General features: G+C 44.1%; 1 protein-coding gene across 1 annotated transcript; it reads left to right on the plus strand.

Moving 5' to 3' along the window:
* The first annotated feature begins 1,579 nt into the window (after nt 1–1,579).
* On the plus strand, nt 1,580–13,293 carry LOC149308820 (T-box transcription factor TBX22-like). Its single transcript, XM_089537176.1, has 8 exons — nt 1,580–1,733; nt 3,947–4,088; nt 7,415–7,516; nt 8,135–8,309; nt 9,878–10,042; nt 10,869–10,933; nt 12,003–12,088; nt 12,680–13,293. The coding sequence occupies exons 1-8, from the start codon at nt 1,580–1,582 to the stop codon at nt 13,291–13,293; spliced, it is 1,503 nt and encodes a 500-aa protein (XP_089393302.1).
* Nucleotides 13,294–17,101: the final 3,808 nt, after the last annotated feature.

The raw sequence follows: 17,101 nt of genomic DNA on the forward strand, positions 1-17,101 counted from the left end.
GACTTCGCTTGGCCGGGAGCCTGACATCCTGCGGATCCGGAGCGTCGTCACACGGGAACCAAACCGGTTTCAGCCTCTGCAGTGCAGACGCAGCCCTTGCCTCGGGCGGGAGGGACCTCTCCTTGGCCGCCTCTTCATCCACTGCAGACCCCAGGGTTCCCTGGAATGGACCCAGGGCAGTTAAAGCGGGTTCGAACTGGGTTAATCCTGCAGTGTGGCAGCAGCAACGCTTCGGGCTGGGAAGAGGCTGCCTTTTCCCTTTCGATGGCTTTCGATGGCTTCCCAAAGAGCTGCAGCGAATGCGGTTTCGCTGGGTAAGGCTGCATCCACACTGGAGAAATAACCCGGTTTGACACCACTTGAGCTGCCATGGCATCTTGTCAGCAGCTTTGGGTCCCTTTTCGGGGGGGAGGGGGAAGCAGCATAGAATAAATAATAATAATAATAATAATAATAATAATAAGTGTTTTTATCTCGTGTCCCTTTTCGAGGGAAAGGCGGCATTAAAATGAATTTTTTTTTAAATAGTGTTTTTTATCTTGTGAGCCGCCTTGGGTCCCTTTTTTAGGAAAAAAGGCGGGGTAAAAATGAAACATTGGAAATACAAATAATAATAATAATAATAATAATAATAATGGCAAGTCCTTTTGAATGGTGAGAAGTTAGTGGTCATCTTCCCATGATGCTGAGGCTGATGCTGCTGAGGACGACTTTCGGAGGGGATCCCAGGCAGTTTTTTGGGGGGGGACTGCTTAAGTCGTTGAGGGATGGCGGTCCAGGGCTGAAGTGGGGCAGAGCCAGGGAAGCCCCCCTCCATCCCTGGTCCTTTCTGGCCCAAAGGGTCCCCAGCAGGGTCCCATTCTGTCCAATTGTCTTCCAAAGAGAAGGGTTGGAGGGGAGCAGAGCCTTTGGGGGGTCTCTCCTCCTCCTCCTGCCTCCTCCTTCTCCTCCTCCTTCTCCTCCCTTTCCCCATCCCTCCATTTCCTAGGACCCCCCTCCCTCCCTCCCTCCCTCCCTCGCCCTCCTTTTCTTTTAAGCGCTCCCAACTCTTTCCAAAAGAAACAGCGGAGGCTGCTGTCTCGCACCGGACTCTCTCCTTCGGGGCTGCCTTTGGCCCCTTTGGCTTCTCCTCCTGGGAGGCTCCTTCCCTGGATCCAGAAAGAGAGGAAGGAAGGAAGGAAGGAAGGAAGGAAGGAAGGAAGAGAGAAAGAGAGAGAGAGAAAGGAGAGGAAAAGAAGGGAGGGAGGGAGTGAGGCAGGAAAGAGAAAGAAGGAAGTAAAAAAGGAAGAGGAAGGAGAAGGGAAGGAAGGAAAGGAAGGGAGGGAGGGAGGGAGGGGGAAAGAAAGAAGGCGGGAAAGAGAAGGAAGGAAGGAAGGAAGGAAGGAAGGAAGGAAGGAAGGAAGGAAGCTGCCTTCCCCTGCCTGCCCTTTCTGCCCCTGCCTTCCTGGGGAGGAGGGTCTCCGCTGCCTCTCTGCCTCCTTGAGGATGGGGCGCCCAGAGAGCGGCGCCGGTTGAAGGAGGAGGAAGAGGAGGAGGAGAGGGTCCTTCCTCTCTCTCTGGCTCTCTCTGGGTCCAAGGCATGGCTCTGAGCTCCCGCGCCCACGCCTTCTCGGTGGAGGCCTTGGTGGGCAACCCTGGGGCCAAGAGGAAGAAGGCCTGGGGGCTCCACCAAGAAGAGACCCTCCTCGCCCCGGACAAGGCGGCGGCAGCCTTCGCCAAGAACCAGGGCCCCGGTAAGCAGCGACTTCGCTTCGCTCCTCTTCTCTTCTCTACTCTTCCCTTCCCTTCCCTTCCTTCTTCCCTTCCTTCATTCCTTTTTTCTTTTCCCCTCTTTCTTACTTTCCTTCCGTCCTTCTTTTTGTATCCTTCCTTCCCTCCCTCCCTCCCTCCCTCCTTCCTTCTTTCTTTACTTATTTTCATCTTTCTTTCATTCATTCATTCTTTTCCTTCCTTCCTTCCTTCCTTCCCTCCCTCCTTCTTTCCTTCCTTCCTTCTTTCTTTTCCTTTCTTCTTTCTTTCCTTCTTTTCACCTTTCTTTCATTCGTTCTTTTCCTTCCTTCCTTTTTTCCTTTCCCGTTCTTACTTACTTTCCTTCCGTCCTTCTTTTTGTTTCCTTCCCTGTTTCCTTCCTTCCTTCCCTCCTTCCTTCCTTCTTTTTCTTTTCCTCCCTCCCTCCCTTCTTTCATTCTTTCCATCTTCCTTTCCTTCCCTTTCCTTTCTTTCTCTCCTTCCTCCCTCAATGCTCTCTCTTCCCATCCCTTGCAGATGAACCCTTTCCCTCCGAAGGCATCCAGTAAGGCATTAATACTGCAGTAGCTTCCTTCCATTTCAGTGGTCACTTGGGGTCCCAATTCTGGAAGTAAAGTAGGATACAAATACTGTAATAATAATAATAATAATAATAATAATAATAATAATAATAATCCAAGTGGAATGGGATGGGGTTCCCATTGATAACAATTGGAGAAATGACATTTAGAGGGTCAGGGTTTGCAGAATGGACTCTGGGAAGGGGATTTTGGGGTCTGTAGTAACTTTAATTTTTATATTGATTTATGGATGGGGTTTCTATATTTTAATGCAGCAAATTGTTTCCAGATCGGGACAGGATTTAGCCAAACTTCCCTAAGTTGTTATCCATATGAATGTTGGACTAAGGTTCTGGGTTCAAATCCCCTCTGGAGCATTAACATTAATGGACAAATCTTCCCCAGAAAACCCCAGGAGACAGGGTTGCAATGAGTTGGAAACAACCAGGAGGCACACAACAACAACAACAACACTCCCATACATATCCACTGTCTCTTTCAATGCAACCACAACAAAAGGAACATTTTTGTCACTGTTTCTAATGCATCTTGAATGGGATATTTTAAGGCTGGCTTAGGGTCACTTTTGGGCATGTTTTGAATTGTTGTCTTCTTTAATCGTAAGAATTGCAATTGTGGGTTTTTAAATAGTAAGTCTCTCAATTTTGGGAGGAAGCGAGATATAAATAAAGATAACAACAACAATAATGATAATGATGATGATAACAATAATAATAATGATGATGATGATAAATATTAGGATGATGACCATAATATTAATAATAATAATGATGGTGATAACAATAATGATCATCATGATAATAATGGTGATTTTAATAAAAATAATGATGATGATGATGATGATGATGATTATAATAATAATCATGAAAATCATGATGATAATGATGATAATAACAATAATAATGATAATAATAGTGATTATGGCGATGATCATAATAGTAATAATAATAATGATGATGTAGATAATAAAAATTAGGATGATAATAATGATGATGATAACAACAATAACGATGATGATGATCATAATAATAATAATAATTATTATTTTTCTCATCATCATTATTATCGGATGATGATAAATATAATGTTTATCGCTATTATTATTATTACCAGATAATGATGATGATGATAAAAATAATGATAATAATAATGATGACCATGATCATAATGATGATAATAATAATAATGATGATAACATTCATTATAATAATCATAATAATGATTATGATGATGATGATGAGAAGAAGAAGAATGATAATAAGAAGAAGAATGTACTCAGATCTGAAATGAGTGCTTTCATCCTGAATATTATTATGGAAGTAAACCCATAGAATCAATGGGATTTACTTCTGTGTCGACCCAACCTTGAACAATCAATAAACAAACTCATCTACTTTTTAAACTGGGACTAAGACAGAGGGTTCAGGATTCTTGAAGGCTGCAAACTTGGCATCATCCTTTTCCTCTTTTCCAAACCCTCCTTGAACTGAAGGGCACTAGTTGCTGCCCATATTTATTGACTGGTTTCATTTTTATGCCTCCTTTCTTCCAAAAAGGGACACAGATAAAAACACCTTAAAATATATTTTCTTCTCCCTTGTTTTATTTCCTGGCAGAGAAGAAACCCAAAGGGGAAAAGGCACTTTCTCTTCCTGGAGAGACCAAGCAAGGAGAGATCCAAGTGGATTTGCAAGGCTCAGAATTGTGGAAGAGGTTTCACGAAATTGGGACAGAGATGATCATCACCAAAGCTGGAAGGTAAGGCTATACAAAAGGCTGTGCATTTGTGTGTTGTGTGCCTTCAAGTCCTTTCTAACTTACGTTTAAATACTTGAAGGGTGTCATGTTGAGGAGGGAGCAACTTGTTTTCTGCTGCTCCAGAGAACAGGACACAAAACAATGGATGCACTTCAACATTAGGAGGAACCTCCTGACTGTTTGGAGGTCTTTAAACACAGGCTGGAGGGACATCTATTGGTGGGTGCTTTGATTGTGAGTTCCTGCATGGCAGGGGCTGGACTGGATGGCCCTTGGCATTGCTTCCAACTCTATAATCTTCTGAGGTTGAGAGAGTGTGGCTACCCTAAGGTCACCCAGTGGGTTTCCATTGCTGAGTTGGGAATCAGACCTTGGTCTCCAGAGCTTGGTCATTTCATACCATACTATTAGAGTGCGATGATTCCACTGCCATGGAGCCCAACACTCCAACTAATCAAACAACTCCAAAATATAGCCCAGGCAGAAAGGGTTTTGCTTTTCGACAGGGTTCGATGCAGACAGTTCCCAGTTTTGCTGGGCTTGGAAACTTGGTCATTTCACCCTGTACTGTTAAACTGCTATGATTCCACTTTAATTGCCATGAAGTCCAACACCCAAAGCACTCCAAAATATAGTCCAGCCAGAAATGGTTTGCTTTTCGACTTTCCAGCAATCCGGCAGTTCCCAATTTTGTCATGCTTGGAAGTTTGTTCCTTTCACCCTCTGCTCTTAAACCACTTTAACCAACATGGAGTCCAACACTCAGACCACTAGAAAATATATCCCAACCAGAAATGGTTTGCTTTTCCATGGGGGTTCAATGCAGTTAGTGATTCCAGCAATCCGGCAGTTCCCATCTTTGCTCTGCTTGGAAGCTTGGTCATTTCCCCTTGGACTTTTAAACCGTGATGATTCCACTTTAACAGCCCTGGTTCCATCCTGGAGAGTCCTGGGTTTGGCAGTTTGAGGATTTGCATTGCTCCAACAAGCCTTTTTTAAAATAAACTCTATATAATATGTAGACCAGCACACCTTCCCTTCAAAGTTCCAGATGACTGGCTGTGGCTAACATTGTGTCGTGTGAACAGGCTTTTAATTCGGATTGGATCCCACCCCACTTCGTTCCCATGTTTACTCAGAGGAAGTGAGCTCCATTCTGGTCCCCAGATGCCTCTTTTATTTGGACAGCTGAGACACATTTGTTTCTCCAGAAATTCCTGGCCTTCCTTTGACAAAGCATTGACTTCCATTTGGAAAAAAAAGAGATCCTGTTTTGTGTCACACCAGCTCCTGCAACCACTGCATCCGCACTGCAAAAATAACCCAGTCTGGCACCACTTTAACAGCCCTGGCTCAATGCTATGGAATTCTGGGGGGGAATTGCAGCTTGTTGTGGCTCCAGAGCTTTTGAAGTCATACGGAATGACAATTCCCAGAATGGGAACTGGGAGTTAAAGCGGTGTCAATGTGGATTATTTCTGCAGTGAAGATGCAGCCTTAGTGGAGAAGTTAGCATTTTTATCTGTTTAAATGATGTTGCCAATGGGCTTTAAATTCTATCTGGATACATATATATATATATATATATATATATATATATATAAAATTGTTTTGTGTTTAAATTATTGCCTCAAGAAGCACTGGTTTGGGGAGCTAAGCAGGGCCAGCCCTGGTTGGTGCTTGGATGGGAGACCACCAAGGCGCTGGAGGCTAGAATTCGGAGGAAGGAACTGGTAAAACCACCTCAAGAAAACCCTATGAAATTCAGGAGACTTGAATTTCAAAATTTAGATTGCAGCCCAATTGTATTTTAAGTTGCTTTAAGTGCTTTGCAGGGAGATAAAGCAGAAACCAAATAATTGAAATATAATCATTTTTGCAATCTGGAATTTTTGCAATGTGGAAAATGAGAAAAGAATGGCAGGAAAGGCGAAATAGAAATGGACATGTTTCAAAACAGACATTTGCTTCCCTGAACAGCACAAAATTGGTATTAGCAAATTGAATTTTATATACTTCTTTACAAAGATCTTTTATATACTTTTATATACAGGCTGTTCAATAAAATTCAGGGGACTTGAAAGCACACCAGAAGATGAAATTGTGGCCAAATTTTGTTTCAAACTGAGCTGCTTAGATCAGGTCTCCAAAAACAAACCTCTGCCTAAGATGCATCGGCACTCCAGATATAATCCAGCTTGACCCCACTAACTGCCATGGTTATGGGATTTGTAGTTTGCTGTGGCACCAGAGCTCTTTGGCAGAGAAGGCAAAATGTCTCACAAAACTACAGAGCCCAGAATGTCAAGGCATTGAACCTTGGCAGTTGAAATGGAGTAAAACTGGATTATTTCTGCAGTGTGAATGCACCTTTGGGGGAAGTTCAGAGGGAGAAGGGAGCCATAAAAGTACTGATTTTAAGCTGATTTTAAACCCTGGTTTTTTAAAGCAGCACTGCTCTTCTCACCTTCAGTTATTTTGCGCAAAGATTTTGCTTTGCGCAAAGGATGGAAAGAATCCCTTTGAGTCCAAGGATTTTACCACTTTGGGAAAAGTTACTCTTGAAAGGCTGAGAGCATGTGACTTTGGAAAAGTTATTTCTGAGGCTGAGAGCATGGGACTTGCCCCTATTCAATCCAATGGGATCAACTTGCAGGGTTGAGAAACGGATTTTATAAATGAATCCTGCAACTTTGCAAGTAAAGGGTCACCCTCCTTAATGCAGTTTGGAGAGGTTTTTCATTCTAGGGTCCAAAACCACACTGCAGAAATAATCTGGTTTGAGACTGAAGAGGCCATTTTACTATTTCTGCCACTCAAAAAAACAACAACGAGTTTTCGATTTTGGAGCATTTCTGATTTCCAGATCTGGGATACTCATAGGAGAGAAAGGACTTGCAAAACACACTGCAGCAATAATCCAGTTTGAGACCACTTGAACTGCCTTGGCTCACTGCTAAGGAATCCTGGGCTTTTTTACTTTAGTCTTGTGAGCCTTCTGTATCAGAGAGCTCTGGGGCCACCATAAGCTACAATTCCCAGGATTCCCTAGCACTGAGCAAGGGCAGTTCAAGCGGTCTCAAACTGGATTATTTCTGCAGTGTGTTTTGCAGGTCCTTAGTATCCCAGATCTGAGAATCTGAAATGCTCCAAAAATCCCAAAAGGTCAGAGAGCGCCCCTGCAAACTACAGATCCCACAGGATGGAGCCAGGGAGGTTAAAGCAGTCTCAAACTGGATTATTTCCGCAGGGCGGATGCAACCAGATTGCATGTGTACTCACACATGAAGCTTGCATCCTTTTTCTTTGCCCTCTTCTCTCTGCAGGAGGATGTTTCCATCAGTCCGAGTCAAAGTGAAAGGTCTGGACCCAGTGAAACAGTATTATATCGCCATCGACGTGGTCCCTGTGGACTCCAAGAGATACAGGTGAGGCTGAGAGAGTGTGACTTCTTGCCAAAAGTTGTCCAGTAGGTTTCATGGCCAAGCTGGGAACCAAACCCTGGTCTCCAGAGTTGTAGTCCAACACTCAAACCACTATAACCAGAGCCACTCTGGCTCTCCTTTATTATTAAGTAGATTATTATTATTATTATTATTATTATTATTAACAACAAGAAGGGTAATTCTCTCCCCCCCCCCCAATATTTCCCACTTCTCTAAATATGATCTTCAAATCTGCACTGCAGAAATAATTCCGTTTGACACCACTTGAACTGCCCTGGCTCAATGCTAGGGAATTCTGGCATTATGAGGAACTTCCTGACAGTAAGAGCTGTTTGACAGTGGAAGAAGGAGCATGGTGGAGTCTCCTTCTTTGGAGGTCTTTAAACAGAGGCTGGATGGCCATCTGTCAGAGGTGCGTTGATTATGAGTTCCTGCATGGCAGAATGGGGTTGGAGTGGATGACCCTTGGCGTCTCTTCCAACTCTATGGTACTATGATCTCCAAAAGAAAATAGTCTTGAAGATGCTACTCCTTACCAACCCTCTTCTTGTTGAGGTGACCTCTCATTCTCGCTTCCCTGTCTCTTCCTTTGGCTTGAAGGTATGTCTACCACAGTTCCCAGTGGATGGTGGCTGGAAACACAGACCACTCTTGCATCACCCCTCGCCTTTACATCCACCCAGATTCCCCCTGCTCTGGAGAGACCTGGATGCGGCAGATCATCAGCTTCGACCGGGTTAAGCTGACCAACAATGAGATGGACGACAAAGGGCATGTAGGTGTGGACTGGAGGGGTCTTCTTCTCAGATGGGAGGATGCTTGGCCCTAGCATCAACCCAGGTTGGGCAATTATGGAAGGGCCTTAAAAAGAACTGGTTGGGAAAAACAGACCATCCCCTCTTGAAGAATACTTAAGAGATTTGGGTCAAATAGAAGGAAAGTTAATACCCACTGATTTTTGTGGGCATGATGTTTCGCCAGCATCACTGGCTGGCATCTTCTCTAATGGGTAAGAGGGAACAAATAAAAAGAGAGACTACAAGGGATAAAGATATCTTGGCTGAATTGTACACAACTAGAACAATGGACAATAGAATGGTTAACGGATGCAGAAAATGTACAAGGTTTGAAAAGAGATTGTACAGAGAAAAAATAAAGGACAGAACAAAGTTTTAAAAGGTACCACAAGGGAAATTTATAAAATATTATTGGAAACTAAATTAAAATTATTAACTATGGAAGGCTAGGAGGATGCATTAGCCCTCCAGAAGACCACAGAGGGCATCACCTCCCGTGTGTGTGTGTGTGTGTGTGTGTGTGTGTGTGTGCGCGCGCGCGCGCGCCCCCAAATTTCCCACCAACCAAACCCCCAACTTTGGTCATCCAGGTGTTTTGGACTCCAGTTCCCAAAAGCCCCAGCCAGTTTGGCCTACTGTCAATAATCATGGGAGCTGAAGTCCAAAGCACCTGGAGGACCAAAGTTTGAGGACCACTGCTCTAGATACTTGGGAGTGGATTTTGCCATGTTTTTAGACTCTCTGAGCCAATTTAGGCTTAGGAGATGCTTCTTTGAACAACAGAAAGCAAGGGGAAGTTCCTGCCTTTACATTCCCTGATTTCAAAAACCAGCCTTAGAGAGTCATACAATCTGGGGCCAAACTTTGCCCACTCTTGCATTAGACTGAGGGAGGTGGCCAGCTTAGGTGGCAGATGTTTGGGGAAATCAGTAAGGTGTTAGAGGTAAAATTGTGTGCCAAATGGCCAGTTTTGAATTTCCTAAGCTGGCCCTGAGGTGTGCCAAGAACCAGTGGTAAAAGAAGATCCCCCCTTACTATTCCCATTGCATGTATACAATGATCGGGAGAGGTGCCATGTTGTTCCTTGCCTTAGGGAGTGTAATGTGTTGGGAGAAGGGGGAATGTTTGCACATGTAGTGCTGCCCAGTGGCCTCTGTGCCAGTGTAGCCCTGAATTCACTCCAGGTCTTACACCTTTAAAGGAGATGTCCAAGGTGCTGGACTTATTTTAGGCACAGAGCCAAGTGTCCTAGATAGCTTCTTTAAAATCTGAATTAAAACTTGGAATGGATTCATCACTCAGGTGCCATAGAAGCCATCAGCTGCCATCTTTCAGGATACTCAGATTTCTAAGGCAGCTCACAACGATGAGGTTGTGCATTTTGGAAACTTGTAAGAGAACCACAACGGGGAGATGTTTTGCATTGGTTCTAAATTGCTCACCAAAACAGAACCAAGTGGAAATTTATTCTGACTAAGCATGTTTGGGATGGGTTTTCTAAAGATGTGGGGAAAGTGTTTTCTCTTTTTTCCCCTCTGCTTTACAGATTATTCTGCAATCTATGCATAAATACAAGCCCCGTGTCCATGTTATTGTCCAGGATTCTCGGTTTGATCTCTCCCAGATCCAGTCTCTGCCAGCCACAGGGGTTCAAACCTTCTCATTTAAAGAAACAGAATTCACCACTGTCACAGCCTATCAAAACCAGCAGGTAAATCGCTTAGACAAGTTATGGATTATAGATAGGCTTTGGTTTTGCAAGATCTTTTCTTCTTCTTCTAGAATTGCCAAGTCCACTGAAGCTGGCTGCAAAAGAGGGGAGAATCACTCTATTTCCAGTTCTTCAAGATGCATTCCAATCAGTCTGTAGACCAATGTGCACAATGCATTTTGGTATTTGTGGTTTTTCCACATCCAGGGCGGTCCTTCACCCAAAATGCCAGTGAATGTGGAGGGACCACTGTAATTGTAGGCAGAATGCACTTGAAATTAAGTCACTCCTGCAATATGTTCAGTTACCTGTTGAAGGACAGCCAGTGTGGTGTAGGGTTTGTAAATTGGACTATGACTCTGGAGATCAGGGTTCAGTTCCCTGCATGGCCATGGAAGCCCACTGGGTGACCTTGTGCGAATCACACACTCTCAGCCCCAGAAAACTCTGAGACAGATTTGCCTTTAGGTCTCCATAAGTCAGGAACGACTTGAAGGCGCACAACAAGAACAACCTGCTTAAGACAGCCCTGCAGGTAGTCAGAGGTACATCAGAATAGGAATTCTGTGGCTCTCCAGAAGTAATTGGACTACAACTTTCAGGAGTACTACCCACCAAAGCCAATGCCAAGGAATGCTGGAACATCCAGAGGCTCGTCTCTGACAACTCTAAAGTTTGTGCCAATGTTTGCTGAAAGCCCATTGCAATAATGTACACAAACGGCTGACATTCTGCCTAAAGCGATTTTGAATATTCCATTGTTGTATGGCTTGTAATGATTAGAATACTTTTTTTCCTTTGTTGTTTCATTGCAAAATCCCCATAGATAACAAAACTCAAGATAGACCGGAATCCCTTTGCGAAAGGATTTAGAGACCCTGGAAGAAACAGGTAAGGATGGCTATTTGATTTATGGATCTGTCAGTTGACTATATGCATCTTTGTTGATCAAGAGGACTTTTTTTCTTGTCTGTTACTCAGACAGTGATTATGCTAGCATATGATAATACGACTAAAAGAAACACCAACTTCTTTGTTTTTAGATATTGCATTTGCGTTTTGCAGCAGTGTAGATAAGGCATTTCTGTTTGAAAGATGGTGCTTGCCATCTGCTGTCTAAAATGCAGTGTGTTTGCATTTTTAAAAATATTGCCTGAGGAACCGGTCAAAGATGGAAAGAATACTTGAAAACCTGGTGAACTGTGGAGTTAGAAGAAATATCCCATTTGAGCACTTATTCTGTGCAAAATTCCTATATTTTTGTGCAGAAAACAGCCTTTTCTGCAGAGAAAGGAATATGCTGGAAATTCTGTGTCCTGTGCAAAATGACTTCAGATGTGAATTTTGCACAGAATAAGAAAGATCCAAAGTGGAGGTAGTTGTTCAAAACAGTTTTGGAAGATGTTTTTGCAGCAGGAAGGAAATGACTAAAAATGGCTTGTTGTAGCCCTTGAGAACCAAATGAGTGCAGAGTTACATCCCTACTGAATGCATGGGAATATTTGGAGAGAAATGTGTGTTTCTTCTTAGAATTTGGAAACACTACTTAAAAAACAAACAAACCATTACTCCTAGAGCACATTGGTTCCAAAATAGAAAATTAGGCGAATTTGCATTAAGATGCAAAGCACAGCGAATTTTGTCTTCATCCCAGGCTAACCCTGAGCATAATCCCCCTCTGCCACTGCTCAATATATATTGCTGCAATTGTCAATAAATGAGTTAGCTTTCTGCACATACTCCCATGCAAGGAGTATGTAATTTTAGACTGGGAACTATAAGGTCTTACAGAATGGCACTATGTATTATTTCACTTCAAAACGAAGCAAGGCAGCTGTGTTGCATTTGGGGCCCCGTCTGCTGAGTGGGATCCCAGCCTTGTCTCCACAAGAGTAATGCTCCAATGCCAAGACTACATGGTATGTAAGCACTCATCTAATGTCCAAGTTTCACTTTGCAGAGGAGTCTTGGATGGGCTTCTGGAATCATATCCGTGGAGACCATCACTTACTCTGGATTTTAAGTCCTTTGGGGCAGAAAGTCAAGGTGAGTATTGATCTTGCAAATTGTTTTTGAGATGAAAATGACGAACGTAAGCAACAGTGATAATGTTCTTTCTGAAACTGAGATCAACCAGTGCTTTAAAATTGGACACAGGGTTGACAACAAAGCTAATTTTCAGTAAGGAATAAACAAACACTGCTTTGAGCAAAGGGGTCTTATAGCACCTTTGAGACTAAGGGGCAGTACAGACCACGTGCAACCGCCTCTCTCTGTGCTGCATCGGGGCTGTGACAACCACACCCTGCAGCCCTGATCTCGCCTTTCCATGGTACAAAAAAGAGCCACAAAAAGCAGCTCCTTTTTGCACCCTGGAAAGGGCGCCATAGCCACCAGTGCTGCAGTTTTTTGGTGCTCCTTTAGTGCTATTTCATCTAGACGCAGCACCATGTGGTGCAGTGTGTGGCATCATGCTAGCCTGGGGGCGCAGTCAGGGTGTGCGTCGTATGGATGCCACTTTCCGACTCTGCCCCCAGGCCGGTCTGTACATCCCCTAACTGAAAGAGAGAAGTTGGTAGCATGAGCTTTTATAGATTTGAGTCTACTCCTTTAATGCCCATGCTTTGCTTATTCTAGGTGGAAGTCCTGGATCTTCCCCCGTGACACCCACCGGGGGTACCCCATCTCCCCTCAGCTCCCTCCTTTCCCCTTCCTGTTCTCCTCCAACATTTCATCTGTCCGCGGCCAACCTGGGAGTACCGTGCCCTGACTCTTACCTCCACCATCTTGGTCTACCCATCTGCTATAAGATTTGTCCTGCCAGCCTTTTGAGACAGCAGTCACTAATGTTCCCGAGCCACCACAAACTGGCAAGCGCCACCAGCCCTCCCTTTTTGCCTCACTTCATGGTGGAGGTGCCCACGTTGTCTTCTCTGAGCATCGCCAGTGTCAAAGGTGGCAAGGCAGAAGACTTAAGCAGACCGAGTTCCCAAGGGCCCAGTTCTGCAAGTCAGATGCTGTACGGTTTGCATGCACCTGGGAACATTTTCTCGTCAGGTCCCGTTACCCAAGAAGCCCTGAACTGTGCCCTGCATCCGCCATATGGCTTCTATGGTTACAACTTCTCAGTGCCTTCTAGACTGATGAATTCAGCAGGTACCTTCAAAGTCAACGACAGCATCCCATCCCCACTCCGAGAAAGCAGGTGCAGCCATTCTCCTTGGTCCTCCACAGTTAACCACTGCCTTTAATGGGCCTCCTAGCTTATTGCAGGCAATGATGTGCAAAGTGACAGGTGGTGCCTAGTGCTGACTCTTCACCAAGGATTGGCGCATTGCTCACCATGGAACATTCCCAACATGATGAACTGGGACCAGATATCTGTCTCAGATTGTCCACTCTGTATAGTGTTAATGAAATAGACAGTTGCAGCCAATGGTATCCATCCATTCTACTGGCAGAATGAATGGATTCTCCTCCTTCTGTAACTCCAAGGGTACCATTAATGGCTGGTGGTTTCTATGTCAGCAGGGCAGTGAATCTGCTTTGGGTTTCAGTCTGAATTTTAAAGGAGCCATCCAAACAGATCTGGCATGGTATAGTGGTATGAGTGTTGGACTACAACTCTGGAGACCAGAGTTAAATTTCTGGCCTGCCCATGAAACCCACTGGGTGACCATAGGCAAGTCACATTCTCTGAGCCGCAGGGTAGGCAATGGCAAACCTCCTCTGAGCAAATCTTGCCAAGAAATCCCCAGGATAAGTTCAAAAGTCAGAAATGACTTCAAGGCACACAACGAGAACAGTCCAAGCTACCAGAGCCAAGAAGTATAGCTTACCTCCATGACATTTCACTTCAGTCTGTTTCTAGCATTACAGAGAGTAAGATTTGGGGACTGAATGAAAATTTCATTGAGGGGAGGGACAGGATTTTTGTTTCAGTAGGGCAATGCCCTTGTTTTAGTCCCCCACAGCTACACCCCTTCTGAATCCTATATCTCTCCAAAAGTCTCACATCCCCTTGGGCATATCTTTTAAAATTCAGGCTAACCCCAGACCCACCAGCTCACTGATATAGGCTCCACCAGATGCAATAGCTGTGTTTACGCTCAGCCATCTAGATCAGTTCTGGAGTGTTGAAGAATCCTCTGGAGCAAAAATGGAGGTGCTCAGAAGGAGTGAGTGCAGAGGAAGGAGAAATCCCATGGCATGAGCAGAAACAAGCTAATATGAAACATTGGTTGTAGTGATATGTGTAGTTTTGCTTATGTGTAACTGCAAGATTTTGCTCAATATGGAGGTGCAAAGTTCTTTCACAATTTCTTGGGAGAAGAGTTCTTCAGTAGGAGAAAAAGAGGGGAAACAGGAGAATTCTCCATGCTGGTAGTACTGCCACTACTTTGCATCCACCATAGTGCCTAAGCATCTTTCCAGGGAATCGTCGTTGGCATCCTGTTAGTGGCACATGCCAGTGTAGCTCCACCTTATGCCTGTGTATGTACTTTTTTTGTCAGTGCAGAGGCTGACATTCCCTTCCTCGCTCTGCAATATCCAAAGTCCCTCTCCTGGTACTCACCATGTTGCTACAAATGGCCATTCTATTGCTGGTGCACTGTGGAGGAGATCAGAGAAGTGGCTGGCTGTGTTATAGCCAGATGCAAAATGAGTACATCATCTGATGAAATCTCTGGAGGGCCCCAGCAGGCCTTAGTGGTTCATGTAATCATTCTGTTTCTGGCAATGGCATTCCCTGATCCCACACCTCATCCCCAGTCACGAGGGGCTATAGGAGCTGAACAGTGAGGATGGGTATTGTAATATAGTTCCACATGAACTATTGTGCTTTGCTGTGCCATGCATGGACTCGGCTTGCGTAAGAGACTGAATGAGAAGAAAATGGCCATTCCTACTCACAAAACAAGCAATAGAAAATGTTATGTTGTATATATCACACAAATATCCTCCTTGGGGATGGCTAGGCATGAAGAAGAAAAATTTGTGCTCAAAATAAACTCTCCCAAGAAACATTGGCCCAGCTTGTACCCAAGCTGCCTTGTTGACTCACCTGAATCCCCCCTCTGATTTCAAAATAACCACGTGAAATATGAAAGAGAATGAAGCAGCCAAAAGCAGAGACGTTATATGTGTGTGAGCGAGAAAAAAACACAACTGCTAATTTATTTGGTCGTTTAAAAAGATCTGGGTGAAATGCAAAATCTTGTCTGTTTCAGATTTGCACTTTGTAGCAGGATTTTAGCATCAGGGACGTAGCCAAGGGGGGGGGAGTTCTTGGGGTCCAGATCCCCCCTTCCGTTAGATAAAATGAATGGTGTGTGCTGCTGCGCCGCCGCACCCAAGCCCCATTATAATGGTGGCACTTAGTCTGGACCCCCCCTTCCCAAAATCCTGGCTACATCCCTGTTAGCATCACGAGATGACCGAAATGGAGAATGATCTGAGAACGTTACTGTCACAAGACTGTGCGCCTTGCTTTTTTCCTCCAAGAGTCATTTTGGGAACATCTTTGCAGACTCAAATTGATTTCATGGACTGATGCTGTTGCATCTCCCCACCCCTTTCTCCGACTATTCCCCACTCAGTAAAGCACTTAAATATATCATTCGAGCTCTACTCTTCTCCATATTAATGTTTTATTGGTAACTTCAAAGAACACCACGGCTGAAACTGTACATCATCTCAATATCCTCCAGTGGCATTACATTGTGCGAGTGCTATGCAATCTCTATAGCAAATGCTGCATAGTGCAATGTATGAGAACCAGTCAATGTATATACCTGCCACCTTATTGCACTGAGCACAGAGCCAGCATACAATGTGCATTGACACATTAGGTGCATTATTGTGCATCTATAATGCTTCGATATGGAGAACTCTGCTTGCACCACCATGAACTGGATGTGTCCAATCTGTATTGTCCAAAAAAGTCTCTCTGCGTGTCTCTGGCTCCTGTATTATGGGTCCATGTCTGGAACCCTGGCCTATCAACTGGTGGGTATTGAAAGGTAGTTGGCCATACTATCCCCAATATAACCACTCAGACTGAGTATGGGGCAACTCACACCTATGTCAGATTTGCTAAGATTCGAAAAACAAGAATCAAACTTCACCCATGGTTTTGGAGCCCTTGACTCACAACTTGATCTAGTAGCATATGAGCAGTTGTCTAAAGACTGAGTTTAGTGCAAAGGCAGCATCTAGAATGACCAACTGCAGATCAGTTGGGGGGGGGGAGATGGATTTCATTTACTAAGCATAGATGGGGTGGATAGGTATTTAGAAAGCAAGGTCCTTCTTTCAGAATCAGTATGCAAAGTGTTCTTGCAGTATCTTTGAGACAAACTGAAGTTGGTTACATAAGCTTTCATAAACATGAATCTACCTCCTTAGATGCATGGAAATAGGCTCAAGTCTATGGAAGCTTATGCTACCAACACTGAGTTAGCCTCAAAGGTGCTGCAAGATCCCTTTGCATACTGATTTTCCAGACTAGCACAGCTAGGTCTTTGAATTCTTTCAGGATTACATCACAACAGATGCAAAATAGCAAAACGTTGCTTCCTTAACAATACACCTCGGTACTAAGGAAGGATATTCAGACTACAGATACCTGAGCATATGCAGAGTTCAGAAGTGGTGAAACAACATATGGGGGGAAAGTCTAAATGGGGGAAGGATTTCTTTAAATCCCCTTCATCCCAAAGGACCATGTTGGGTCAGATGACAAATCAAAAGGTGAAAGAGTTTGAACCTTCTAGCAAAATTCGTCATGTCCGTCTCACAGCGAGTTCCTAGCAGCCATAATAATTTCAAATGGAAAATCTTGAAATGACCTAGAAGGTCTCCACATCATAGATCCCAGGCTGGAAAACTTGATCATATATGCTGGAAAACTTGAATTTGTTAATGTATAACGAGCCAAATATACAGCTGCTTTAGCCATAGGGATGCTCAGTTGGATTCACCAAGAGATATGCTTCATACCATAGCCTCTGTTACAGGAACCCACTGGATGGCTTTGGAAAAACCACACTCTCTCAA

Source organism: Sceloporus occidentalis, unplaced genomic scaffold (assembly GCF_023333645.1).
Source record: "Sceloporus occidentalis isolate IW3139 unplaced genomic scaffold, rSceOcc1.0.p SCAF_8, whole genome shotgun sequence".
NCBI lineage: Eukaryota > Metazoa > Chordata > Lepidosauria > Squamata > Phrynosomatidae > Sceloporus > Sceloporus occidentalis.

What these genes read in the sequence shown, in the direction of transcription:
- LOC149308820 (XM_089537176.1), top strand. Translation starts at nt 1,580, where the DNA reads ATGGCTCTGAGCTCCCGCGCCCACGCCTTCTCGGTGGAGGCCTTGGTG. An exon ending in ATCATCACCAAAGCTGGAAG is followed by an intron (nt 4,089 to 7,414) that starts GTAAGGCTATAC and finishes TTCTCTCTGCAG; the next exon opens with GAGGATGTTTCCATCAGTCC. An exon ending in AGAGACCCTGGAAGAAACAG is followed by an intron (nt 10,934 to 12,002) that starts GTAAGGATGGCT and finishes TTCACTTTGCAG; the next exon opens with AGGAGTCTTGGATGGGCTTC.